We start from the raw sequence: 27,325 nt of genomic DNA, 5'->3' as shown, positions 1-27,325 counted from the left end.
GAATTTCAAAGGGCTGTGCTGGGTGAGAAACAATGATTCTTAAATATGTGATTTACAGAGTCAAGAGGTGGGAATGTGTTCGGTTTGTGTGGCATGGTTTTGGTAGCAGAGGGCTATAGGGATGGCTTCTGTGAGAAGCTGATGGATGCTTCTCCCATGTTCAATAGGGTCAAAGCCAGATGGCTCCAAGACAGATCCACTGCTAGCCAAGTCAGAGCCCTTCAGTAACAGTGATAGCACCTCTGGGATAACAGATTTAATGAAGAAGAGGGAAAAGTTACTGCACAACAGCAGCTGGAAAAAGTGAGAATATATGACAAACAGCTCTGCAGACACCAAGATCAATGTAGAAGGAGGGCAGGAGGTGCTTCAGGTGCTGGAGCAGAGATTCGCCCACAGTCTGTGGTGAAGCTCATGGTGAGGCAGGCTGTTCCCTGCAGTCCATGGAGGCTCATGGTGGAGCAGATCTCCACATGCAGCCCATGTAGGACCCCATGCTAGAGCAGGGGGATGTTTGAAGGATGCTGTGACCCCATGGGAAGCCTGGCAGGACCTGTGACCCCAAGGGGGACACATGCTGGAGCAGTCTGTTCCTGAAGGACTGCATCCTGTGTAAGGCAGCAGTTTGTCAAGAACTGGAGCCTGTGGGAAGGACTCACGTTGGAGGAGTTTGGGGAAGCTTATATCCTGTGGGACGGATCCTGATAATGTGCAGAAGACTGACAACCCCAGGGCCCTTGAGGAGGAAAGGCCACCTAGGTGGTGAGGAAAGGCTAGGGAGGTGCTACATGAGATCTGCAGAGGCTATGGTGAAGGTGGAGCAGAGGGGCTCACACCCCTGCTGCTGTAATCTCCAAAGATAAAGCTGTGGCAGTGTGTCGTGGTTTAAACTAAATCTGCACACTCCTTTGTTTCCTCTCCCCCCCTCCACCAGAGGGATGGGAAGGAGAGCCGGAGGAATACAACTCCCACAGATTGAGGTAAAATCAGTCCAGCAATTAAGGTATAACACAAATCACTACTGCTACCACTAACAAATCAATGTTGGAGGAAATAAACAGGGAGAGAGAATACGATACCACCCGCGGACAGGAGCACAGCCCGGAAGAGAGAGCTAACCCCTCCCCTCCCGGCCAGCTTACAGTTCCCTCCCCGAGCCCAGCACGGCGTGTTAACCCCTTCCCTTCCGGCCAGCTTCCAGTCCCCTCCCCGAGCAGGACGTGCTGTGGTATGGAATACCTCCCCGACTAGCCCAGACCAGGCGCCCTATCTCTCCCTCCTCCCTGGCAGACCATGAGCTACTGCTGAACCCATAACACAGTGACACCTACTTCTATTGGGAAGGACTAGTTCTGGTGCCCTTACTGCGGGCCCACTCTTTGCCCCCTGCTTTAGCAACAGCATCCAGAGAACACAAGAGCTTCACAAGCAGGAGGTGGGGATTAGTATAGGCAAAGAGTAATCTGACAGCCACTGAATCTGTTAATGGACCATTAATGTCAACAGAAATCAATGGGAGTTACTCTAAACATGGGGTAAATCTAAGGATGGCAATACAAAAACCTGTCAACCCTAAATGATTTTCTCTGTGATGCTTGCGCTTAATGAACCCAGGGGGGTTACAGGTTGCCCAGGGGGGTTGTGCAGTCTCCTACGTTGGAGATATTCAAGGCCCACCTGGACAAGTTCCTGTGTGATGTACTCTAGGTTACCCTGCTCTTGCAGGGGGCTTGGACTAGATGATTTTTCGAGGTCCCTTCCAACCCTTGGGATTCTGTGATTCTGTGTGACTGAATATAATTAACAATGCCTGGATATCTTCTACAGTTTTATTTTCTGTGGAGGAGTGCACAATTCAAAGGGTCTTTCTGACACTACTAAACACCATTCTTTTGCTCCATGCTAAAACTTCTCTGCTCAAGCAAGGTCATTTCTGTCTGTGAAAAAGCCTCACACTTCAGAGTGGTTCCAAGATCTCATTGTGGCCCAGACTTAGAAAGGTATTCAGAACTCTTATAGATTGAAACTGGCATGTAAAACATCAAAGTCCCTAACTCCCACTGATTCACTGATACATTTTAAAGTAACTCCAGATCAAAAAGGCCAAAACCACCAAGGAGCCTGGATCCTACTCATAAATAAAGGTGTCTACTTGTAAAATGAGACTACTGTTAGAAATGTCAGAAATTCCAACTGCTTCCTCACCCCCAAGGTGCTTAAAGTCTGCTGGTTTGCATCCTTAATGGCCCCTCAGCACCTCTTGCTCTCTGGCATTCAGAAAGCTCTGGGTGTGCCAAAAAGATCCATACATATTCACAAACAAAATACCCAAAATAGCTGTTACATTAGTAATTCTCAGACTGCACGTTATTCAGGCAAAAGAGAATGGATGTGCACTTTCCACAATAGTACGCTTCTGAGGTGACCTAGTCCCTGTGGCATAGAGGAGACAGCTGTTTGGCCTTTTCCCCTTGAAGAGGTGTTGAAGCTGCATTCCTCTTCACTCAAGTGGATACATGAGCAATGTGTTCCAGGTTGTGATGCTCCTGGGCTCCATGGTAAGGATAAGATACTGGACAGCCTGGAAGAGTTTCCCATTTAGAACTCAACCCTCACTGCAATTTCTGTCTGATTTTTGGTTGACATGGTGCCTCCTGGGATCTTTTTCTAGGTGCACAGTGTGGTTCGTATAGACAACTGCATTGTTTAAAAGTGAGGTTTTGCATCTCACATTACTGAGTTTTCCTAACCCTCTCCAGTCTTTTTCCCAAATGTCAAGTTTTAGCACTTCAGCTGCCTGAACTCACAACTGGGAAGTTTCTCAGGCTGATTTCTATAGGCCCACTAAACATGCATTGGGTAACCAGCCCTCTCCTGGTTACCAGTGTTATCTGTGCCAACACAGAGACCTTGGAAGCCACTCTCTTCTTTCTCCTCCCCCCTTCCAAAGAATAAGACCTGCAGAATGGGAAACAGTGCTTTGTAGCTACACTCAGCACCCTGCATGGATGAGATTTGTTCTCAGTGTGTGTGGGATTTGGTTATCACCTGTGTGAACTGATAAGCACTTTAACCACTATAGCTATGTCCAGCAGGGCTGATAAGTCAAGGCATTCTGCCACCTACACTCACAACCCAGTCAGTTAATAATGTAAGCTGAAAGTGATGAGCCAAGCCATGAAGCATGCACATAATGTGCCAGCCATTCGATTGCTGTAGCAGCAACAACCTCTGGCAGAGAGAAAGGACAGGCAGCTGAAGATGATAACCTTTTAAATTGCTCTAACATGCACTTGGAAAGCCTATGAATCTGAATCCCTAAATACAAATTCTCTGCCATGAAGAATAACTGCATAACAGAGTTTTTTCTGCATTGCAGACTGTCAGAGGCAGACAGTTCACTCACTCGTTACAAAGGGATGATGAAACTTTTAGACCTGTGGTTCCATGCAGTATGGTTAAAAAGACACTGACAACAGTCATCGTTAGGACCACTGAATGTGATAATGATTTATGGATCACAGTCCTCTCCATAGGCAGCTGTTCACTGTTATGTACCCTATGCTGGGCATGTATTTCCTTCAAGTCAACTAATCCATAGCTCTCCCTTCTTTCATCTTAATTCTTTTGGGTCGGAACTGTTGAACCTCCTGCTCTGTAGCCCAGAGAATGGTTTTTTGTTAGTCTGGTGAAGGCAGAGGTCTGATTTCCTTCCAGATAAGGATTTCTGCTATAGAAACATTTTCAGAGCAAGATGCTTTAACTGAGAGGTGGAGCTACCTGACTGCATATTGACCTCACAGAATCCAAGTTTTCATATGTATTAGAAATATTTTGTTCTTTTCATGTGTTGTGTATATAGGTGCATATTAAAATGCATGGACAGGCCTGAAATGATGTCCTGTAAAGTAGTTTAATATCTCTTACTGAGATGCAGTGGTCCTCTGAAAGCAGTGGTCCCTAACTCTTCAAGTTGTTGTCCCTACTGTTCCATCCCTGCAATAAAAGGGTGAACATAGTGTTAAGTGGTATAGTATAAGAAACTAAGGCATGGTGTAACCCCATATAGGTGAATTACTAAACTACAATAAGTAATCATGCATAATTATTATGGTTTATTTCATTCTATCATTCCTTAATATTAATTTTACTAATTTACAGACTTATTCTCCCTGTAAATCAATGTAAAGATTGCCATGAAATTCAATTTCCTTTGGGATTAGGCCTGAAGAAGCTGTTCTTTAATGTGCTGTACACACAACCTGCTACAATATGAAAAGTCTTATTTTAAGGCTAGTTCAAGAAATCAGATATATCAGTGTTTCAAAATCTACTTGTTGAATGAAATGTTACAAAAGTGTGGACTTGAGCAGTGACTTGAAAAAACACACGTCTTTTCAAAAGAATAATAAAGTGAAGGTATTACTATCCAAGTAAAGTTCAATTATTTTCTAGCTAAAGCATATTTTTCATACATATAGATCCAAGTACACATAGAATAAACATCCAGTATGGTTTTGTATTTAACAAACTCTTTGAATTATATGCTTAGGAACTCTGCGTTCATTTACGTTGTTTTCATTCCACTCTAATTACAATTATTTCTTCCGTCAGACAAATGCCACTCTTGATTTCCCTTAAAATTACTCATTTCTTTGGACTTTTATCACATCTTTGTACAATCTTTTTTTAAGAGGCCACCAATATCTCCTGATTTGTTTTTAATTTCTTTTTTTTTTAATTTTTTTGTCATCTAAGGCATTTTTGTGATGAAAGACCTGTTAAATTAATTGCATGACAAATAAAGGTAAACCATTGGGAATTCACCCTGAATATAGACTGCTAGACAGGTGATTACTGTGTTCTGCTTAACAGTTATCATTTATTTAATTTTGTTTTTTTCTTGTGCAAAACTGAATTAAGCTATTTTAATTATTCTGAGAGTCATTTTGATTCTGATTTGAATCATTTATTGCACCATAAAGTGCAATAAACACTTCTGATATGTTGCTTAGTCTGGGAGAATTGATTTTGTCTCCATTTTTATAGATGTTGATAGCCTCCATGTAACAAAGAGACATAAAGTACTGCTAAATATCTCTGCTTCTGAAAAGGGGTAGAAATGGTCTTGTTGAATCCATAAAAGCAAGCTTAGCCTCCAGCAAACATAATGTTTTCCAAAGACTGGAAGGACAAGTGCAAATATAAAGGAAATAATCATATCACATATATCTCACTGCTGATTGCTACAAGCATCAGTCTGAGTCAATTTCAAATATCCATGCTTATGTGATGAGGTACAAGCCTGGGGCAGGTCTGTTAGTGTACAGGCAGAGAACCTCCACTACCAGCATTTATCTCAGTGTATGTCTCCTTTAGTAGCTGTTGTCATTGCTGAAACAAACTACAAATATTATTGTCTTCAGTCAGAAACATTGCAGTCAGAAGGATAACCCGTGTAAGGGAAGAGTTGTAGAACAGGGTCTAAGGTCTTATCCCTAAAGCACAACTTACAAATGTTCGGCATTCAAGAATAAAATAGTCTTCGCCACTGAGTGCCTGAGGGGCAGCCAGGAGCCCTCCTTCAAAGGAAGACTGGTGCACTGCAAGACAGCTTGTAGAACATTTATTCCAAAGCTGCTGCTAAAGGCATTCTGAAAAAAGAATCTGGGAAATGGCCCAATTGAATGGTTAATGTCTCTCAAACTGCAGACAGGAGAGAATCCCTGCCCAGAAGCAGCTGAGCGCAGCAGTAATTGACTGGCAGCTTTTTTAGGGTATTGAAGAGGGTCCATTCCACATTTTGGTTTTGCAAAGTAAATAATTTCTTTTAGAAACTTGCTCAGATTGTAAGCACAGAAAGGTCTTGAATCAGGACAGTACGTGAATGTGAAAGATTAGGATAAAGTCGGAAAAGCGCTTTCCTGTGTTTGAAGTAGTACACCTAATAGGTCTCTTTTCTTCAACTGGATTAAAGCTATGATCCGCAGTACTGAAAATTCCATCTTCAAAATTCATCCGGTTGGAAAAACATCAGACTTGTTTAAAAAGTCTTAAGATTTGAAGCCTTGCATTTTTTATTTACTTTATATGTTATTCTTTAGGCTGTATTTCTGAAGCAGCTTCAAACCTTTCCATGAGATCAGAAGGGCTCAAAATGTACTCAGAAATTAATATTTCTCTGCAATTTCTCGCTGCTATCATTTGGGGCTTGAAGAGAAAGCATTAACAGTTGTGATACTTGCAATAACATTACAAGAACTGGAAAAGCTGGGTCTGCTTTTTCTCCCATCCTAAAAGCAAAAAGAACTGTGAAAAAAGGACAGCCATTTCATGCATGTGCATATATGCAATCTGTCTGTCTCATAGGGTTTGCTTTTGAAAACTCTCAGCAGCCACAACTGGTCTGGCTAATGGTCCTTTATAACAGAACTATTTATTTCCCCTCCCTATGTACACAAAAGCTACTTTAGATGTATCTTTTCATTCTTTTTCCAAGATGCATAGAATATCTTACCTTATAAAGGGAGCAGCTCAGCTGAAGAGGTACATCATGATATGGCTCATGTAAAAAATTGAGCTGTTTGGAAAAAAGCCTGTATATTTCTTCAGTCATATAAAGATAAATCGAGAATGACAAAAGATAGCTGTAGTAAGGAAGGAGACAAAAAGAAATCAAAGGCAAGAACATGGGGATGACTGTATAATGGATATATATTGACAGACTGAAAAAAATTGGGGCTCACAGCTCACACAGAATGAAGAGAAGAGAGAATCAAGTTGCAAACTGATTGAAAGGGTAATATGGCTTTACTGATCTTTCATCTGGTTTCAAGCTGGGTTTGCCACTCTGGACTGAATTAAGATTAGATGGGGAACAGAGAGATGTTAGAAACTCATTGACGCCCTGTGTAACCTACTGGGTCTGTGAGTAGATGCTACCCCAGAGCCAGCCACTTCCCTCACATAGTGTCATCCGGGATGTAAAAGCGTTAGCTCTTGACAGCTTCCTAACACACTATGCCAATACTGTGGGAATATAAAAGCTGGGTAAAGCTCAGAAAATGTGTAAGGGGATGGTGCTCACCACTTGACTTCAGTAAGGTGATTCAGGTCTCTGCAATGATGGTTTAAGGAATGCAGCTGCAGCTATGGATACTGTCAATCATACCTGGGAGTCTGAAGGCCAGTGGGTTAAAGGTAATTTAAATACTGGATGCTACTGACTTTTCTTCTGTGGATACCAAAAAGGATAGTTTTCAGTGCCAGTCCTGAGGGTGTTTGTAAGCAAAGAATGTGAGGGATAAACCTTTTGGCCTCTATAACACTAAAGCTGCTGCTATTCTGTCTCTGGATTTGCTCCTGGACAGCTTAACTGCGTTCCCTCTCACTTTTCATGGCAATGCCATGATTTATTTTGGCTGATGACAAAGGAAGATTTATGATTATATTTCTGAAACATCTAGCGTACAAAAGCCACTGAAAACAGCAAGAAGTTGTGCATCCCAGCAGCCTTTACTCAGTCCCTCTTGGAACTGAAAACAGGTGTGGAGAACGGCTGCAGTTGCTACAGCTGAATTCACTGTGGGATACATGGAGCCCTGTGAGAATGGGGCAAGCTGTTTAGCTGGGGTTTAGAGAATACTGGCTTTCAAATTTGGATTCCTTGCTTGATGCTGCATAGTGAGCCCTCTGTGATAGCAGTGGGAAATGTCAAGCAACTGAGATCAAACAGGCATGACCAGAATTATGATTTGATTGTCCAGGGACAATGTCAGCAACCTGTTATATGAACCTGTCAAACAAGAAAACAGAAGTTTCTGCCTTGAGAGATTGTTTCTCAGCAATCTCTAGCTCATCTGATCCCAGATTTCAACAGTAACACATCCAAATATACTGTCGAGACACCCTCTAAGTTTCACAGTGCTTCAAATAAGCAGTGGATTTTAGAGCACTTTTAAACAGAAAAAAAATCTTATCCTACCCTTTTTTCAGTGTGTGGCTACAGTAGACCAAGTTAAATTAAGGCAGAAGCAAGTAACAGCAAATTAAATTTAAAAGCAGTAAGAGAATAACTGATTTTGGTTCTTACTATTGGTGTTATATATAGGGACATACAGATTGTAAATTATATGCAGAGCAAATTGCCATCCATTAATTTAAATGGCAGATAACCAGTCTGAAAGATTTTTTTTCCATCACCGCTCTCCTTTTCTCCAGGAAAAAGAATAATAAAAAAATAGAGATCACATTCCAACCTTTTGCCCAAACAGCACATTTCCAGGGGCTGTGATTTGGCATTCTTCTCTCTGTACTGTGACACAGCAAATGGATACCAAAACTGCAACCTGAAAATTGTCTTGAGATGTTATGATACTTGATAATCACCAATAAGTAGCCATAAGCATGCCTTGGAACAGCTAACAGTGTATAAAATAAATATTCTGTCAGTATTTCCTGCCACATAAACCCTCTTTCTGGGGAGGGGTGCTGGAGAGCTTCTCAGCATTTTTGCCTGTTCTCTGAGCTGGGAGAAGGAACAATGAGAAATAGTGAAAAGGGAAGCAGAATTCTGCTTTGCAGGGTATTTAGAACAAGATAGACAAGAAAAGACAAAGAAGTACAGCAGAAAAGGTTGGGTAAGGAGAAGGTACGGTATTCAATTCTCATGAAATCCTCACAGTGAGAGGGCCAATTTGACAGAGGGGGTTTTACAGCCTCCAGAACTTCTGGTCTTCCTTTAATTATTTAGGCCTAGCTTCCAATACCTTTATTTGAGCAGCACCTCCTTATGCCTGAGAAAAATGACTTGCTCACCGTGATATAACAGTCACACCATCAGAAAGCCCTGGAACAACATTCAGCCATGTAAACTGGACTCCGATCCAGAAATTTTAATGACTGTAGTAGAAAAAACTCCTAAAAATACGTTCATTAAAAATAAAATTTGTTTTATGCCTGCTAACTCAGTCTCTGCACAACAGATTTCTTGACTGGATTAAAATAACTTAATGTTCTATAGATTTATACAAAAGAGCCATATCTATTTAACACTATTTGTTCACTTCCTTTCATTTTTGCAGAGCCCCATATTTTCCTTAGCTCCACTGGAAAGAAGTGACATGGTCAAACAACAACAACAAAACAATCCCTGCCATTGATAATTGCCACACAATTCTTTCAGTTGAGAAATATCCTGCACCATTTACAGGCTACTGAGATGCAATCAAAATTAAATGGATGGAAATAACTCTGAAGTGTCAGCTTTAAGCTCTAGCATAGAAACGCAGGGTCTTATTTTCACGACAACACAGAAAATGGCCTTCTGGGTCAAACTAATTGTCCATTCCATCTCTAAGAGTGACAACAGGAAATGCTGTTCGGGGACAATTCATGATCCTGTCTGTCTGCAGTCCACCCCTCTCATATTCCTCCATTCCTCAGTGCCCGGACTGAGGGTGTCAGCGAGCACATTCCTGCCTCTTCTTTTCAGTATCTACAGACCTGCCGCCCTGCAATTTGCCTGGTTTGGCCTTTTTCAACTTGCTGGTGCTGTGGGTCTCCCGCAGTCTCCTGTACCAGCGTATTTCAGAGGGCAGAACAGGTTGTGATCTGCGGTATTGAGAAAAGACTTTCTTTTTCAGGTTTTAAACTGCTCTCCAATCAGTTTCTGTGAGTGCCCACAGGACACAGCAGGACTTGGCAAGTAACAATTTGGTATTTGCTTTACTCACTGCCTTTATGATTTTATAAATCGCAGAATCACAGAATCCCAAGGGTTGGAAGGGACCTCGAAAAATCATCTAGTCCAACCCCCCTGCAAGAGCAGGGTAACCTAGAGTACATCACACAGGAACTTGTCCAGGTGGGTCTTGAATATCTCCAACGTAGGAGACTCCACAACCCCCCTGGGCAACCTGTTCTAGTGCTCTGTCACTCTTACAGTAAAGAAGTTCTTCCTCATGTTGATCATACCCCACTCAGCCTGGGGAGGGATAAGGTTATGAATAGTCCCAGTCTTTTCTGATTCCCTGTAAAGGCAGTTTCTCTATGCCTTTAATCATCTCAGTTGCTTTTCTCTGCATTTGCCCTAATTTCCCTTCTTAAAATGTGGAAATAGGATTGCACAGTATTCAAAATATGGATGCATATATATGGTTTTACATTTTCTGGTTTGTTCTCAGCATCTTTTCTGAGAACACCCAAAATTTTGTTGGCATTTTTGATGGCTGCTGCTGTGTTTTGAGAAGATGAGCTCAGAGACACCCAGGTCTCTTTCCTGACCTTCAGCTGTCAGTTTCCAGTTCAGCACTGTGTAAGCATGGCTTAGGTTATTCTCCCTAGATACACTATATATCTACACAGGAACTCATCTGCCACTTTTTACTGCACTTGTTCAGCTTTTTATTGCCTTTCTAGGTCTCCTTAGTACATGTGTGCATGTGTGTGTGTCATTTGACTCCCTGAAGGAGCTCAGTATCATCTTCAAACAGAGACATATTTCTGTACCCCCTTCCTTCTGTAGGTCACTGAGGAAGATCTTAAATAAGACTCATTCCCTAGACTCTACTGCTTACTCTTCTTCATCCTGAAAAGTGGCAATGAGTCCCTTCACTCCCTACCCTGCAGGCAGCTTTCAACCCATATAAGCATCAGTTCACAGCAACTTCTTTTCTCCCATTGAATTCTATTAGGCATCTTGTCAATGTTTTGTTGAAAACCTGAACAAAATATATCTTTGATATATAATAACTTGGGCAACTTCAGAAAGCTGGTGAGGCAGGATATCCCTTTACAGGATTTGCTTAAGTCCAGTGTAGGCCACCACTTGTATACAGAAATGGTAGTAAATCCTATGCTAATCTGAGCGTTGGCTGCCAGAAGCTGTTTCTGAGAAATGGGAAGGTGAGAACGGTAGCTCCTTTCTATATTGACTCTATTGTATCTATATCCACCTAGGGTGGAAAATCTTAAACCAAAACAGCCTGAAGGGAGGGATGTTACAGAATCTGCAATAAAGCAAAACAGATTTGGATAGAGGGGAGCAGAGTCCAGTGCCTGCAGAAGCTTTCTCAGTGTGGAAACCTTCTCCACTACAGCCAGCAGGAGAGCTAGTAAGGAGCTCCAGTTTTGAATGATGGTCCCAAGATCAATGTCATAGTTTCCAAAACAGCAGGTAAGTTTGTAGTGGATAAACTCTGTCTCCTGCCCCGATTATCTGAAAAGCAGAAGACTCAAAGGCTTGCTTTGCAGAGCTTCTGGACTGGTCCCTCTATGGCTATTTCTGCAATCCCAGGTAATGGATCCTCATACATTTAGTGTCACTAGTCTGTTTTTGATTGTTTTTCTGCAGGAGAGGGAGCCATTGTCAAAAGCAGACAGTGAGGCAGCTGGAGGCTGTTGTCAGCCATGAAAGGTGAGTCTGGATCTCAACACTTTTCCCCTGAGACTGAGCACCATTTTTAAGCCATGGGGCTTGCAGTAAAGTACTACACAGCACTGAAGTCAAGTCCTTTTTCCTTAAAACAAATGTGGGTAGCAGAAGCCATGCTCTGACTTTAAATTGTCTTTCTTGCACCACCATACTAATACTTTCTAAAGTATAAGACATGTCTATGGTAAAAAATTTTGGGGAAAAATATGGATTAGGTCTGGAACCAATTAGTAGTTCAACAGTCCAATGTAGGACTGGCAGATTTCTTTGTACAGCATCAGAAGTTTCTGGGCTAAGCTCACGTAGGATTAAAATAAAATAGTAATAGACTGCTGTATGTGAAGCTCCCACTGACTGGATATCTTTCACACAAAGGCACAATGCAGATTCTTGTTCTATTTACATCTGAAAATCAAAAATTATATTTGACATGGGAAATATTTAAAAATAATGTTTGATATTATAGCACACTATATCCCTGCAATCGTATTTCCAAGTGTGTGCCCTAGTGTTACTACACTGTTCTACTGAGTTTATAAGGAAAAAGTCAGAGAACTGAGTGTGTCCTATATTGTTTTTCACAACTAGAAGTCTTCTTTCTACTATGCTGTGTAAAAGTTCACAAAGAAGTATAACCAGCAAAGGGAATGTTTTTGACTAGCAAATATTAGCACTTTATTACAATATTCCAATAGTAAAACTATTGTAGATTTTCTTAACAGACAAACTAAATTTTACACCTCCAAATAAAGGTGCATAATATGCCCATGCCTACTTCATTTAGTAACAAGGTGAATTGTGGATGCCATGAGCCGTGACATGTGGATGACTCCTGCCATGAGAGGTGGAAGCCTTGACTGTGGTAATGCACCTTTGTCTCCAAGCTCATTGATTTGCTGCCATGCATTGTGAAGGATCTCTGCAAAAGCATATCTCATGCTCAAAATTCTTTCTAAAAGAAGCATGTTTTCACTGCAATAAAGGTAAAGAGGAGACATATAAGGGTATGTTTAAGCTAGGAAATTTCAGGGTTTTTATAAGAAGCAGATTTCAGGTTGGTAGCTCCTGAAGGCAGCCTAGACCAACTGGTTTCACTATCCAGAAGTTCTGTTCTACCCTGTTTAAACATAGTATCAATTTTACCTGTTTTCAGTGGGAACAGAATGAAATCTTGCATTCCTGTGTTCTTCTTAGAAGCTGAGGTTTTCTTAGCAGCTCTTGACATTTCAAGGCCTTATGCTTCCAAGAAGAAGGTGCTCAGATGGCTCAAAAAGAGCAAGTAAATGGTTTGCAAGGGACAGTCAAGGTGTTCTGAACTGCCAATTTTTCTGTTATTTTAGAGTATATGACCACAAGCTGGCTTGAAAATATGGCACAGAAGTTCATAGAAGTTCTCAACAGCAGCTCTCACTTATGCTTAGACTTGTGCAGAGGCCAGGCAGATTCATGCTTATTTTTAACCTCGCAATACTTGTTTTTGTGCTATGTTTTGTGCATCCTTCATAGTTTGACTTATAAGATTTGAGGGAATGAGGTAAGCTACCGAAGTAATCTGTTCTCGGGGAAAAGCAACCCTTTGACATGTAGAACTGACTGCTTTTTTTCACATGGGGATGTCTGTTCTGCTCAGTTGCTGAGTGGTCAGAAATAATAATTATCTGAGAAGCTATCAAGTGCCAACCTCTGCCAGAGTACAAATAATTTAAAACTATGAAGTCAGGATTTTCAGTGGTTGCTGAGAAGACAGCTACCCAATTCCTGTTTGGTTTAAGGAAAAGCTAATTTCCTTCAGAAGCCTAGGTTTTACTAGGTTAAGGTTTAACAGTCATGCTGATAGTCAGCTACACAGTATAAGATAGAATGTTCTGGACTGTTTGGGAAAAAAATATTCAGATTTGTTCAATGTCTCTGCCTTTTGTCTCTGACAAGGTAAGTCAGTTAAACAATTGATTTTTTAATAGGTATGATTGCCTTAAAATGTCATAAGGTGGTAGAAAATCTATTGAAAATTACCCAAGAATTTATCTTAATTCCTGCTAATGGTATTCAGTACTTTCTCACTAAGTAGGATAGATATATTTACACTATAAAGAACAGGACAGTAATGCTAAAAACATGCAAAATTACATGGCAGTTAATCTTTGCAGAGGGGAAAATTGTGGTAAAGAAGCAATGTGCCAAATGTTCTCAAGTTTTGTAGTGAAGCAAAGATAAAGAAGGTCTCTCTTCTTCTCACACACAGACATTAACACCATCCTCTATTTTCTGACAGTAAACAAATTTTGCTATTAGAAAAGACCACATCTGACATTCCCAGGGGTGGGGGGGGGGGAGACCAATAGGAAAACCAGGTACGTACAGATGCTTGTCAGCAGGATGATGTTGGAAAAAATGTGACGGAAATAAAAGAAGATAGGAACAGAAGGGATTGTCCTGACTGGCAGGAATCAATGCTGGAGGAAAGCTATAATCACAGGGAAGATTTTGGAATAAAAGAGGAAGGTGATTTTTGTACATAACAGAAAAGCCAGGGTGAGACAGGATGTGTGCAGCAGAATGGTCTCCAGTCGCTTGACTGCAGAACTCTGCTGCAGAATGTGTAGAGAAATCTGTTTTTCCAGTCTCTTCACTAGAAGCTGTTGATGTGTGGTATTAACTTCATGTAATGGCAGATCAATCTAAACCTGCCATCATCTACACTGTTAACTAAAGAATGAGAATGAGAGAGCTGTGTGAAAGTGTAAAATTGCCAACATGACAAGAACTTATACTCACATCAGTATGGGCTTACAGAAGAAATAACTAATTCTGTCCCATATTTGACAATTTTAGTCTTATTGTATGGATATTTGTCCTGGAACACAGTAAATGATATTTAGGAGAAATGAAGTCCGTATCAGGAACTTTTCTTGGAGGAGCTATTTTGCCTATTTTCCCATGCAGATAAGCCCCCACAAGCCTTTGTGTACAACAAGAAGAATCACACAGCGATTCTGTAAGGATAAATTTAATAAAATCTGTAAAGCATTAAGGCCCTATATAATCTGTGTACCTGAAATTAATGGACAGTAGGTGTTTAAAGGTCTCTGAGGGGACCAACTACCAGTACAGTGGATTCCAGTCCAGATACTGATGGTGAGAAAATTTACTTACATAACCATGATACCAGAAGTGACAGAAGGAATTCCTTTCACTGAAAGTTTATGTACTCATTGTGTACAAAGAACTAGTTGCTGAGATCCCCACTATAGTCAGAGAAGGTTCTGTAAACAGTTGATGGTGTTTAGGAAGCAATTTGTCTGACCAAACATAAGCATCTGTTTCAGGAGGAAATGAATCAGGTTTTAAACCCCTCCAGTTAAAGTAGCTCTCTCCTAACTACAAAGGAAGTCTAGGATAACTAACCCAGATGCAAACACCTCTACCATAGACTGCCACACGCATCCTCTTGAGATGATTTTACATTTCTATGGGGTTTCATATATCTCTTACCATTCCCCAGGACCCTGAGATGATCCTTCTGCAGCTCACAGGGCAGGGAGGTTCTGCAGCTGAACCTTCCCAGCTCCAACCTGCAAAAGCAGCTCTGCAGGAAGAGCTTCTTGCTAAAAGAAGGCTGTGCCAGTCAGACGTGCTGGGTGAAGGGATTAGATCTTCAGGGAATGGTTGCAGAATTTCACTGGAGCACGAAGAGGCTTTCAGCTGACCTGGAATTAGTGGGAGCTGACACATTCTTTTGTGCAGAAGCCGGGCGGTATGGATGAGCTGTGTGCACAGATGGTGCTCTGGCTGCCGATCTTGTAGCTGTAGGTAATCACAGAACAGTTATCCTTCCAAACATGCCAAGCCCCTACCCACTTTTTTCCCAAGCCTCTTCCCATTCCCACTCCTCCATCCTGAAATACCCCTAGCAATTAAAGTGCCATCAATCTCTGCAAAACGTGGGTGTGAATCAAGGGCAATTAGCAAAGGAAAACCGAGGGTTCATTTAGAAAGCTGCCAATTCAATTCTGAGTGGGAGGCAGACTCTTTGTAAAATTATCAGAGCACTTTTTCAACCCCGTGAAGCTAGGCTGACAGGCTTAACTTGTTCACAAACAGTGCCATCAGTTAAAAATGAGATAGTAAAGTTTCACTATACCTGTAGATGTTGTACCTGTAATGAAAAACATCCTGTCAGTTTATCAGCAAGGAAGAAGATGGAGCAGTTGAAACTTTTCAGCATTTCTGGATGTTAGCATGTAAGTTATATGATTACAGTTTGAGAAAAGGACGTTACAGGTTTCCTGCATTTAGCCTGTCTCTGGTGTCCTTCAGAAGTTCTGAAATGGTGACAGAGTTCATGGAAGAAACTGTAAGGACTTAATTTTTAAAATGACTCAAAATGATAATAGGTATGGAAAATGTTTCTTTTTCACTTTTTCAGCAACTGAAGTGATTTCTCAAGGATAAAAAATGCTTACATATGAAATCCATTAATTTAATGCCGTGCGTTGTTATCAAATGGCATAATTCCATGAAATAATGCACAGAGGTACAGAATGACTCTGGATGAAGCCGGTGGGTGGTTTAGCATGGCTTGTAAATTCTGTGCAAATGTGAAGAAATGAACTGAAATGATGTGCTGTAAACTCATGAGAATTTATCCAGTTTCAAGATGTGGGAAAGATACTCGAGTCCTAGTGATTATATCACTGTGCTAGGATTGCAAGTGAAAAAAGCATTTCTTTATGTCAGATGACACAGCTTCATAAATTACTGGAAACTAGTTCTCATTGCATCATTTATTTATGCTCACAATTAATATGATGAGTTTTACATGCCATTACATATCAGATGGCATTACAGGAAGGGCTGTCTTCATTCGGGGATGCCATTGTTCAACAAAATAATTTAATTTGTGATAAGTTACCCATCAATATCCATATTGATTCATCCAAGTATCTCTTTGGAATCTGGATGCCAACCATAACAAGTCATCTGCATCTTAATATAAGCTGGCTGAGGAAGGGCCGAAAGATAACACATTTCCTTGAGCATATGAGCAAGCTGAGAAAGTTCCTTTCTCATGAAAACAGCATCAAATTTTAACAAAAACCCCAAAATGCTATATGGACATTTTTGAAAAATAAGCTGATTAAAATATATCTTTCTGAGTAATGCATAGTCAGCTGCATGCTCTATGCACTCTACATGGAGAAGTGAATGCATGTAAACTTTATGATCGTTTTTCTACATTATAAGAAATGTAACTGGTAAAGGGGAAAACACATATAAGAATTCATTCAACACATCCACTGCTGACGTGTTGCTGATTCTGTCAGCAAGTCAAAATTAAGCTTGAAGACCATCTGAATAAGCTTTATGAACACACGTAACTTTTCAGAATCATTACAAGAATAATTTTTAGGCACAGCAAAGGGTGAGTGGAGTTGCTGCTTGTGGCAGCTGAGGATTTCCAGAATTAGAACTGACGTACAGCAAGTGTAAAGCAAGCAGATACCATTGACTCACTTTGGAAACCATTTAGAGATATATTGCTTTCCCAGCTACCGGAAACTGAGGACTGAAGTGTGTACAATATTCAAGCTCTCAGCTATATGTGAGGATCTATTTTCAATGACAAATGCTCTAAAAATAAGCAGAGTATGCCTGCCTCAGGAACAACTAAAAACTCTTCAGAAATGGCAACAACTGGTTGCTTACCAAACTTTCAATACCTTCGTGAACTGCCACCTTCCACGTTACATTTTGGAGTTTACAGAAATGTCTTTGTTTAAAAAGAAATGGAATTAAGAAGAAATAGGGTTTCATGAGTTTGGAGACCAAACTGTCCAAAATGCAAGCAACAAAAAAATAGAGTAAAATAGTTTATTCCTTGTATTTTTAAATCCAAACAGGTATTTGGTCATCCTCTTTGAGTTCCAGATGACAGAAAGACCTTAATAAATGCTGGGCAGCTTTGGTTGAGGTCTAGTAATGAAAAAACAACTTCAAGTTCGCAACTTGAAGTTGGTTCCTGTGTGTATCTACCAATTTCTTACATTCCCCACTGGCGTGTATTTATTCCCTTAGTCATCTAAGGAAGATTGATTACAGGTGTTTATGTATAAGGCTGTTTCTTATTACTGTATGTGAAAAAGAGAGAATTGAACCTGCGAGACTGAATCTAAACCGAAAGGGAGCGAAAAAAAATGACAGTTTATAAATGTATTCAAAAATGTTCACAGAAACTTTATTCTTTAACTACTTAACTGTTATTTTAAGCAAGAAAAATCTTTGTCCTCTAAAATTTTATACTATATGATCTCTGCATTGGTACCACATAAAAGATTCAAGGTAGATATTCTCTCTCAAGCTCATCTTTTAATGTATTACTGTTTTTCTTTCCACTTTATTTTGAAGGACTGTCCATGCTATGTAGAATACTCCATTCCCTAAAACCTGACTCACTCCAGGAAAATCTGCATGATTAAGGACTGACAGAATTTGGGTCAAATGGGTGGCATACAGCACAGCACTGCTTTGAAAGATCAGTGCTCAGAGGGTAGTGATTTCTTTTAAATTCATTCCAGCAAATGAAACACGGAGAATTTTAATGGAGGAGAGGATATGAGAGCTGCTGCCTTTCCTGCCTTGCTGATACTCATCGAGCCTTATTTGCCTGTCCAGCAAATCTGATGTTGGCCCATTTATGGATTAAGATAGACAACTCTTTCTTAGTTCTCTAACTGAAACAGAAGTCATTACTGCTTTGAGCCTGGGTACTACCTGCAAACCTTTCTTTTGCTCCTGAGAACTGGTAAACTTCTGAGGAGCAGGCAGAAATGTTTATTTTGACCTCTGAAAAAAAAACCAACTACATTACCCAGCATTTGACAAGACAATTTTCTGACTCTGAAGAGACTTAAACAGACACTGACAGAAGTAAGCTATGTATACCAAATTTCTTACAGCCTGCCATACCTCCACAAGTGTGATTTACAGCAGAGACAACATGGTCCAACAGGTATTTTTTTCAAGATGTTAAGCTAGACTATCTGTGTTTCACCTTAGTACATCATATACATATTCACAGCCAAAGCTCATTTATAGGCTTGCCTTAAATAGGAAGCTGGGATTTAAATTTCATTTAAGCTCAAGCCAACTTACACAGTCTAATATGCAGTCTGTATCAAGACACAGCAAGAGCGTAGCTAGCAGGTTCAGAACTGACTGTTCCCCTCTATTTACCAATTGTGAGACCACATCTGAAATACTGGGGATTCAGTGCTAGAAAGATATTGACAGACTGGATAAACCCAGCAAAGGGCAACCTAGATAATCAAGGCTGGACCACATAACATTCAAGTGGGGCTGAGGAAACTGAGTTTGGTCAGGCTTAAAGAAGCCAAGGCTAAAGAGAAATCACCACCTGCCCACAATTACTAGGAAAAGCACAGGGTGAGGACAAGAAGCATTTGGTACAAGTTGGAACATGAGAAACTCTGACTTAGTACAATCCCGGGATGGGCTGTTCAGTGAGGGCAGCATCTCTCACTCAGAGATACTCAAACGCCCCTAGAGACATAGTCTAGGGCAACCTGCTGCATCTAGACCTGCTTTGCTCTTAAAGCTGGATGAGAAGACCTCTGGAAGTTCCATCCAACCTGTATGGTTCTGTGAGTCCATTACTCATGGTTCGTTATGGTTTATGGGATGGAAACTTCAGTGAACACAAAGAAAAGTATACACAGTTGCTTTGGAGGTCATCAGCCAACAGCACATTTCATGTTGAACAGCCCATTTACTACTTAATTCCTGCCCTTGATGTTAGTGTTTCCATGGACTTTTGTTCAAGGTAGAGTGTGAGGTCCTTAAATTCCAATTTTATGAGCAATAAAAGATGCTGTTGTTTATTGGAAATGCATTTCCATTAAGCATTTCAGTTGTGCCTGGACACAGAATCACTTTGCAAGAGGAAATAACAGCTTCTCACTTGCATGGGAAGCCAACCCTCACTGTCTTAACACCTTCTAAGAACTTGTACATTTTCTTAACTTTCTCTGGGAGCTTGGAAGCAAAAATAAGGAGCAGCCTTTCCTTAGCTGTGGGGTCGTGAGGGGGACAGATTGTAAAGATCTGTAGTGTTTCACTACACTCTCCAAGACATTAGTAGGAGCAAAAATACATGTTAAGCTAGAGTGTGCGGTGTAGCATACAACAGCAACACCTCCGAGACGTGTGAAATGCCACTGTTGACTACTTGTAAGGGAAGGAAAGGGAAGAACTGCAGGCTGTTGCGGTTGTATTATCCATGTGCTCTAATTACTAAAATTCATGTCACGCATTTATGCCTGCTGGTAGACCAAAACCTAAATCCTACTGTTTAAACTGACTCGGGAAATTAAATAGGCAGGGCTAGCAGAATTACAACTCCTGGCTCTTTTATTTAGTCATCAGAAGGGTCTATTTCGCAACCAGCGACGAGCATCCTCAGCTCTACAGCTGCTGCCTCCCTAGCGAGCGTAGCAGACGCATTACCAACAGCTCGCCCCGGAGCCCCTTTCCACGCTCCCGGAGCCCAGCGGGCGGAGCCGCGTCCCTCCCGCCCAACCCGCACCGACGGCTGCGGCGCCGGCCACTCCGTCGAGCCTGAGCTGTTCCGCGGGCGGCCCTTCCCCGGGCGGCAGGATCGGGCCGCCGCGTCCCGCCCCGCTGCCACGCGGGGGCCGCCGCCGCTTCCAAACTTTCGACGGGCCGTGCCGCGCCGCTGCCCCATCGACAGGGAGGAGAGAGCCGCCCCGGTGAGTGTGCGAGGGGTGGCGGGGAGGTGGAGGGACCCCTGCCGAGCCGCGTACTGGGAGGCGGGAGCAGCCGCCCCAAGGCGGGGGTCCCCTCCCTGCCCTGGGAGACCGGCTCCTGTGGGAATGCCGGCGGTAGCCACGCTCGCCTCCCTGGGGAGGGAAGGAGATGAGTATAGGAAGCGGGGCACCGGGAGCGCGGCGAGCGCGGGGCTCGGAGGGGTCCCCGCAGCGCCCGGCGGACAGTGAGGAGATGGTGGGGATGGTGACTTCCCCCGAGCAGCGGGAGGGCAGCGGCTGCAGCCGGGAAGCACGCCTGCCGCCAGCTTCGCCTCTGGCAACCCCAATCCCATCCTCAGCACTGCGGTCCTGATGGGAATGCTGCTTGCTAATGTAATCACGTATTTCTTCCTTTTTGCTTACTTGCTCTCAGAACCGATGTAAATCCTCTAGGGGCCTTCCTCTGCCGAAAGTTAGATGCAATTTGATGCCTGCCCCTGAGGACCTTACTGTTGGGGGAAAGTAAAATTAGGAAAAAAAAAACCCCAAACAGTGCTGTTCAGTAGGCAAGGTGTGCAAATCAGTGCTATCAGCTGGAGAGTTTATGCTTATAAAAGAGAATAAACAGTCCTGTCAAACATCCCTGAGGTCTAAAATGCCACTTCAGTTTTCCCTCCATGCTCTGAAAGCCGTTGATTCTTTGCCCATTTAACTGGCCCTCCGACAATGTCAAACTTGTCCAATTTATTTAATCACTTACTGACACTGCAGCTTGAAACCCTGGTCATCCCTCCTCCCTTCCTCACTTTTGTCTTATTGACAATACCAAAACCTTTCATCAGCCCAAACAGGGCAGTAACAAATAAAATGAAAGTGGCGGAACAAAAGGAGACTTTGCTTAAAAGAAGGGGTTGGAAGTAGGAATCAATAAAGAGGGACTAGAGGAACAGGTGAAAATATTTTGGGGAAGGAAGGGATGCTGCATTCTGTGACTGAGCTACATCATCCTGCCTGCATTTACGTCAAAGAAAGAAAAAACCCATGAAATTTGCATTCCTTCTCACCTTTCTACTACAGTGTGTAAATATGACCTACACTAATTTTGCACTGAAAATATTATGAGATTTTGGAGTACCTGCCAGTTCTGGGACCTCACCAGATCTCCATTCTAGTAATATGTGCAAGCAGAATTCTTGGGTGTAGGTCTGAGTGGAAGGAAAAAGCTCAGCAGAGTTCTGAACTTCTGTGTAGCCTTGGCTGTGCAAATTGTGGTGGCTCTCATACATTTTTAACCTGGTGGACTAACAGTATATTGGTGAGGAATTCCTCCCTGCCTCCTGTGTTTAGGCTTGTAGTTAATAGCTGATTATATTCCTAAAATCTGCAAGGTAAGCTTGTCTGAGCAGCTGGCACATCTCAGCTATGTATCTTGCAGTGTTTTGTATCTCAGGCTTACACTATTAATTGTACAGTAAATGTAGACTAAACAGTATAGCATAATTCTGACCAGTTTAGCTGGGGAAAATACCTTTCAGCTCATGCAGTCAATCTGTTGCTTTTGCAAAAAGAGCTTCCACTGAGAAATTATTTGGGATATTGTCTGAGGAGGAAGCAAACACAAAGGGCTCAGTCACCTGCTGGTAGACAACCTTCATTCCTCAGTTAGGAAATCACACCTAAGGATGTCACTCATTGATAATTAATGGGGACAGAGGTAGGGATAAAAATCTACAATGAAGTGCATCTGACTAATAAAAGAAAAAAAAAAGGCCATGTGAAACCAAAGGCATTAATAGCTAGACTATCTCTTTAGGCAGACCTGAATTTGTGATGGATTAAGCTCTGTGCAGCACCTCATTGCAAGAGAGTGACTTTTCCTTTCTACTCTTTCTTTCATTAGAGAATGTATGAATGGGGAAGCTGAGTTAGTAACTCAGGCTTGGCTTTCCCCTCAGTGGCAAGCAGTGGTGTTTTCTTGGCGAGCCCACTGGGCACTGGCAAATTCTTGGTCCTTTCTCAAGTCAAGCCCAGGAGTCTAAGTCAGCAGTTAACTGTAAAACATCCATATGTCCATTCATGTCTGCTGAAGTCTTAGGGCAGCATAGAAGTTGGTTCAGCCTGTGTAGAGAAGGCAACAAAACGTGATTGTGATGCCAGTGGTGAAATTATTACTGACATCAGCAGGGGAATGATTTGCTCTTCTTTATGACTGCAGTCAGAAATGAAGCCTTGACTGGCAGCCTCCAAGGAGCTGTGTTTTCTTAAACATTACACAGATAGGAAATATTATGTATAACTGAATTTTAATTGTTTCTTGAGTTAATTTCAGCATGAACAGGTTACACAGTCATTTCAGAGAAATGCTATTATTTCACTTCTTTTAAGGTGATATTTTTGTTTGCCTTTTTCTAAGAGAATGTTTCTTAAAGATCTCAATAATTAGTTCTCTGGTACTAAGGAGGGGCATAAACCTGTAAGAATTTAGTAACTATTTAAAGAAAATACTTTCCATTAAAGAAAAGCTGGAAGATTATTATACTAATAACTGGATGGTGCCATTTCATGTAGGATTCCCACAGGTATTAGTGGAAGTTTTGTGCTAAATCAGCAGTAGTTTAGGTAGTGGATTGTAAAAAAGGATATGCTGCCCAACAAGATCTTAATCCTTCTGCATTTACTTAGGCAAACTTTGTCTTTGAAATGCTTTTGAAACCTGTCCCAATTTCCAGCAGGAGTCATATTATAGATGACTGAATAATATTACAGGATCAGGCTTCAAATGTAAGGGCAACAGAATTTAAATATATTAAGACAGATCTTCTCTTAATCCTGTGCTGTAGAACGTGGGTTAGAGGAGGCAAGAGCTGGAGCTTTACCTTGTTACTTCTTGTCTTAGCCACCACAGACTGATTTCCGCACGTGTTCTTGTACTGTTTTGTTGTCAGGGACAGGTCTGTTGCTTAGACGAGGCTGCTGCAAGGATGGGGCCCCTGGAAGCAATAGGTGAAGAAAACCAGACAGATGAAATGAAAATAGAGCTGTTCACCAAGCTGTACTTGCCGAGATACACCACACCGCTCAATGAATTGGCTCTGGACCCTAAACCAGAACTGAAGGACAGCACAACACTAGTTGAAGTGCAGATAATCCTCATCTTTGCTTACTGCTCCATCATTCTGCTGGGGGTAATTGGAAACTCCCTTGTGATCCATGTGATCATCAAGTTCAAAAGCATGCGCACGGTGACTAACTTCTTCATTGCCAACCTGGCTGTGGCTGACCTGCTGGTGAATACATTGTGCCTGCCCTTTACTTTGGTTTACACGCTTCTGGGTGAATGGAAACTGGGCCCAGTCTTGTGCCACCTGGTGCCTTATGCTCAGGCTCTTGCTGTGCATGTGTCTACTGTTACTTTGACTGTGATAGCTTTGGATCGGCACCGCTGCATCGTCTACCACTTGGAAAGCAAAATCTCTAAGCGGATCAGCTTCCTGATTATAGGAGTTGCCTGGGCAGTCAGTGCCCTGTTGGCAAGTCCCCTGGCCATCTTCCGTGAGTACTCATTGATAGAGATAATTCCTGACTTCAAGATTGTGGTCTGCTCTGAGAAGTGGCCAGGAGAGGGGCAGCTCAACTATGGCACCATCTACAGCATCTCCATGCTCCTGATCCAGTACGTGCTGCCGCTGGCAGTCATCTCCTATGCCTACACCCGTATTTGGACCAAGCTGAGGAACCATGTGAGTCCTGGGGCAGCGAATGACCACTACCACCAGCGACGCCAGAAAACCACTAAGATGCTGGTGTGCGTGGTTGTGGTGTTTGCCGTTTGCTGGCTGCCATTTCACACCTTCCAGCTAGTCAGTGACATTGACAGTCAGGTGTTAGACCTGAAAGAATACAAACTGATCTACACAGTGTTTCATGTGATTGCCATGTGCTCAACATTTGCTAATCCCCTTCTCTATGGCTGGATGAATAGCAACTACAGGACGGCCTTTCTCACGGCCTTCCAGTGCGAGCAGCGGCTGGACTCCATCCACCCTGAAGTATCGGCAGCTTTCAAAGTCAGGAAGAAACTAGAAGTAAAAAGGGTTCAATTCCCTGGAGACTCTTTCACACAACCTACCAATGTCTAAGGTGTCTGACTTCAAAGAAGAAATGAATATGTTGTGGACAAAGGGATGAATCCATTTTGACACATGCATTTTTAATGCATACTTTTATTCATAAATGGTGAAAAAGTAGCAGGAAAGTCAAGGCAGGTGATATGATTTGAGGGGTGTCGATCAGCATGGAGAGTATGGAACTATACAGCTGCAAGGAAATAAAAGGGAGAGAGACTTTGTTTATGGTTGTCTCTAACAGTCTTAGAGAGACTCCCATCCCTCCCAATCCTTTTAGCAAGTCTGAATGACAAAAGCAAGGTTTGCTGGTTTGACTCTATGAAGGCAAATGGCCGATTTGTAATACAGGAATACTGATTGTGGAAGCAGGTAATTTTTATATTGGATATGGAGGTTGGGGAGAACAGAAGCCTGCCAAGAGAATGAAGCCTGTCTGGAGGCATTGGGCCACGCTGGCTAAAGCTCAGACTTTTCAGACCCCTTCTCTTCCACAGGCAGTTTTTGCAAAGGTAGGGAATTATGAAGAGAAATGTCACTGTTTTTTGACTTGTACTGAAGTAATTCAAACCAGAGCATTTGAAATAGATTATGGAAAGAAAGAAAAAAGAGGAAAAAAACCCACAAAACCAAACAAAACACCCAAACAACAGATTAAATATGAAGAAAGGTCAAGTTCCTACCTAAAATGAAATGTGGATTTTGGCCAATCAAATGGGGTTAAAAAGTCATTCCTTAAGAATTGGCTGTGGCTATGCTGCTGAGAAAATCACAAGTCTGTGACCTGATCACTGATTCCCTGCAGATCCCTACCTTTCATTCTGTGCTAGGCACAGCTCAAATGGAATGCTTTAAAGTGGTATTTGAGGGCAGGGGATGTAGTCTCAGGTCTTCTGTGAGCATTTCATAAACTGCCAATATTTTCATTTTCAAGACCTGCTTAAATGTCTAAGGTATTATTAACTCCACAGGCTTTGAATTGTTGCTGCTTTCTCCCTGCATAATAAAATAGCAGATAATTTTTGATCCTCTGGAAAGGCTGCTTGATGGTAAAGTGCTTTTTGTTATTGTGATTTTATGTCATACACTCGTCTTGGAGCTTTTTCCATCTTTAGCCTTTGTATAATTAAGAACATCTGAATTACTGTAATCTAATAAAAGTATGCTAGGTTTATGTGATAACTTGTCAGTTATTCTGCATGCTGTAGTTAATAAAGTTCCTTTTTTGCTCAGGTATAAAATTTTAACCTGTTTACTGTGTTGTACACAGCAATGTTCAACACCTCTGTGTCTTTGCTTAGCCTCCTTGAACTTATTAATTTCAACCCATGTTTATCCCAAGCTGCCCTGTGGCTTATCTATAATAAAAATAAGTGTGACACTTTCACTTAGTATTTCTTTCCAGTTACATTTTGGCTGCCTCATTTTTTTTTTATCTCAGCTTGTTGTTGCTGAATTTGTTGTGTTCTCTCTTGCAAATTAAAGCTCAACAAAACTCCATTACTGAAGCGTTAGCAATGAAATGGATGGCATCAGATCTTTATCAAGTGGAAGAATTTATCTTTGTATATGCAGTATTTGCCACCATCCACTAAATGTCCATGAAATCATTTGGACTTTGGTTTTCGTGAACAGAAAGGGAGGTCTAGAGAATTAGCGAGTGTTTATTCAAGCACGAAAAAGCATCCATCATTCTTAAACAGTTTTACAAAAATAGATTAATTCTCAACCATGTTGAGAATATATTGTCCACAAGTTATTTTTATCTTGGTATTAATAATATCCAAAATGTAAGCTCAAAACTCTTATGGGTGAGGAAGGATTATAGAAGTGTGCAATTATTATGGACATCAATCATATGTATCAGTTACAGTTGACTCTGAATCCTTCATCAAAAGTATTGTTTCCACAAATAGCTTCCTTTATTTAAAAAGCAAATGGTTTAAAAGTTCTGTTTCAACACTTTTAAGCCTGTTAAAGTGTGGTATATAGACAGTTTTGAAGTAACCATGACAGTGTGTGCTAAAGCTATAATTTCTGGGCTGGTACTCAGTAATTTTAAGTCTGCTTTACATTATCCTGCATGGAAGTGATTAATTAAAAATCATCTCTCAGTCTATTTCATGGTATCTTTATTTTACTGCTTCCTGAGCTTTCTTTGCAGCCATCACTCTGAGCCAAAGTTGGTGCGCTAATTTATTGCATTGCTTTCCAGTCTGCCATGTGGAGGTGGTGCCTGGGTCAGTGCCCACTTCAGGGTCACAGACCTCTGCATGGTGTCCCACTGAAGGATGTGGATTTTCCCATGGCTGCTTGAAGATGGAATGTGGAAGAACCAGCATGCACAGCCTGTCACATAGCTTAGTCGCTCCTTGGGACTTGGCTCCTGCCCAAACACAGCTGTGCAGTTTAAGTATTTTCTTACCAAAGGGAGTAAGGTAGTAACATCTATCAGAATTACCTCAAATTCCAGCTGTCAGGACGACCTGGAAACTTAGGGTTTGTCCCTGTTTCCCTCTAAGGAAAGTGAACCTGTAAGCAGGCTCTAACCACTGGATTGAGGAGTCTGCAGGGGTGCCTCTGCTTGCCTGTAATAGGAACTGGAATCCAGGTCTCTCCATTCACTTATTAGTGCTTTAATTAGTCTTTTTAAAAGCATTATATTATTTTCCCATTGAGTAGGTAAAAGCTTTATACAAAGCCAAAGAACACCAGCAGCAACACTCATTGAAGAATTTGCAAGTAGGCAGCGGGGCACCTGAAATCAAATGTCATTGCTGATTCAGGGCAAGAATTAGAATCAAAATGCCTCGGTTCTCAGGAGAATGACCTAGTCAGCACACTGCAGCCTCCTCTGAGGTAGCAACATATGTCTTCTTAGAGCTGTTCTATTGTATATAAAATAATTAAACTTTGAATATAATGATTTCATGGACAGATCATTATGATCTTTGCATGGTGCTCAGGTTCTGGGCCAAGGATGT

At 41.6% G+C, this 27,325-nt stretch overlaps 1 protein-coding gene across 2 annotated transcripts; it reads left to right on the top strand.

The window, feature by feature from the left end:
* The first annotated feature begins 15,653 nt into the window (after positions 1 to 15,653).
* On the top strand, positions 15,654 to 25,732 carry NPY2R (neuropeptide Y receptor Y2). 2 transcript variants are annotated; one of them, XM_005148936.4, is made up of 2 exons: positions 15,654 to 15,675; positions 23,163 to 25,732. In XM_005148936.4, exon 2 carries the CDS (start codon positions 23,199 to 23,201, stop codon positions 24,354 to 24,356), a length of 1,158 nt encoding a protein of 385 aa, XP_005148993.2. In that variant the 5' UTR covers positions 15,654 to 15,675; positions 23,163 to 23,198; the 3' UTR covers positions 24,357 to 25,732. The 2 variants fall into 2 exon arrangements, with proteins under 2 accessions (XP_005148993.2, XP_030904704.2); XM_031048844.2 differs by lacking the exon at positions 15,654 to 15,675 and adding an exon at positions 19,940 to 20,220.
* The last annotated feature ends 1,593 nt before the right edge of the window (positions 25,733 to 27,325 follow it).

The sequence above is a fragment of the Melopsittacus undulatus genome, chromosome 7, assembly GCF_012275295.1.
Source record: "Melopsittacus undulatus isolate bMelUnd1 chromosome 7, bMelUnd1.mat.Z, whole genome shotgun sequence".
NCBI lineage: Eukaryota > Metazoa > Chordata > Aves > Psittaciformes > Psittaculidae > Melopsittacus > Melopsittacus undulatus.
The sequence above is the reverse complement of the archived record's forward strand: the minus strand, read 5'-3'. Positions and strand labels throughout refer to the sequence as shown.

Bases quoted from the DNA above. Each gene is read 5' to 3' on its own strand.
- NPY2R (XM_005148936.4), top strand. From the start codon at position 23,199: ATGGGGCCCCTGGAAGCAATAGGTGAAGAAAACCAGACAGATGAAATG.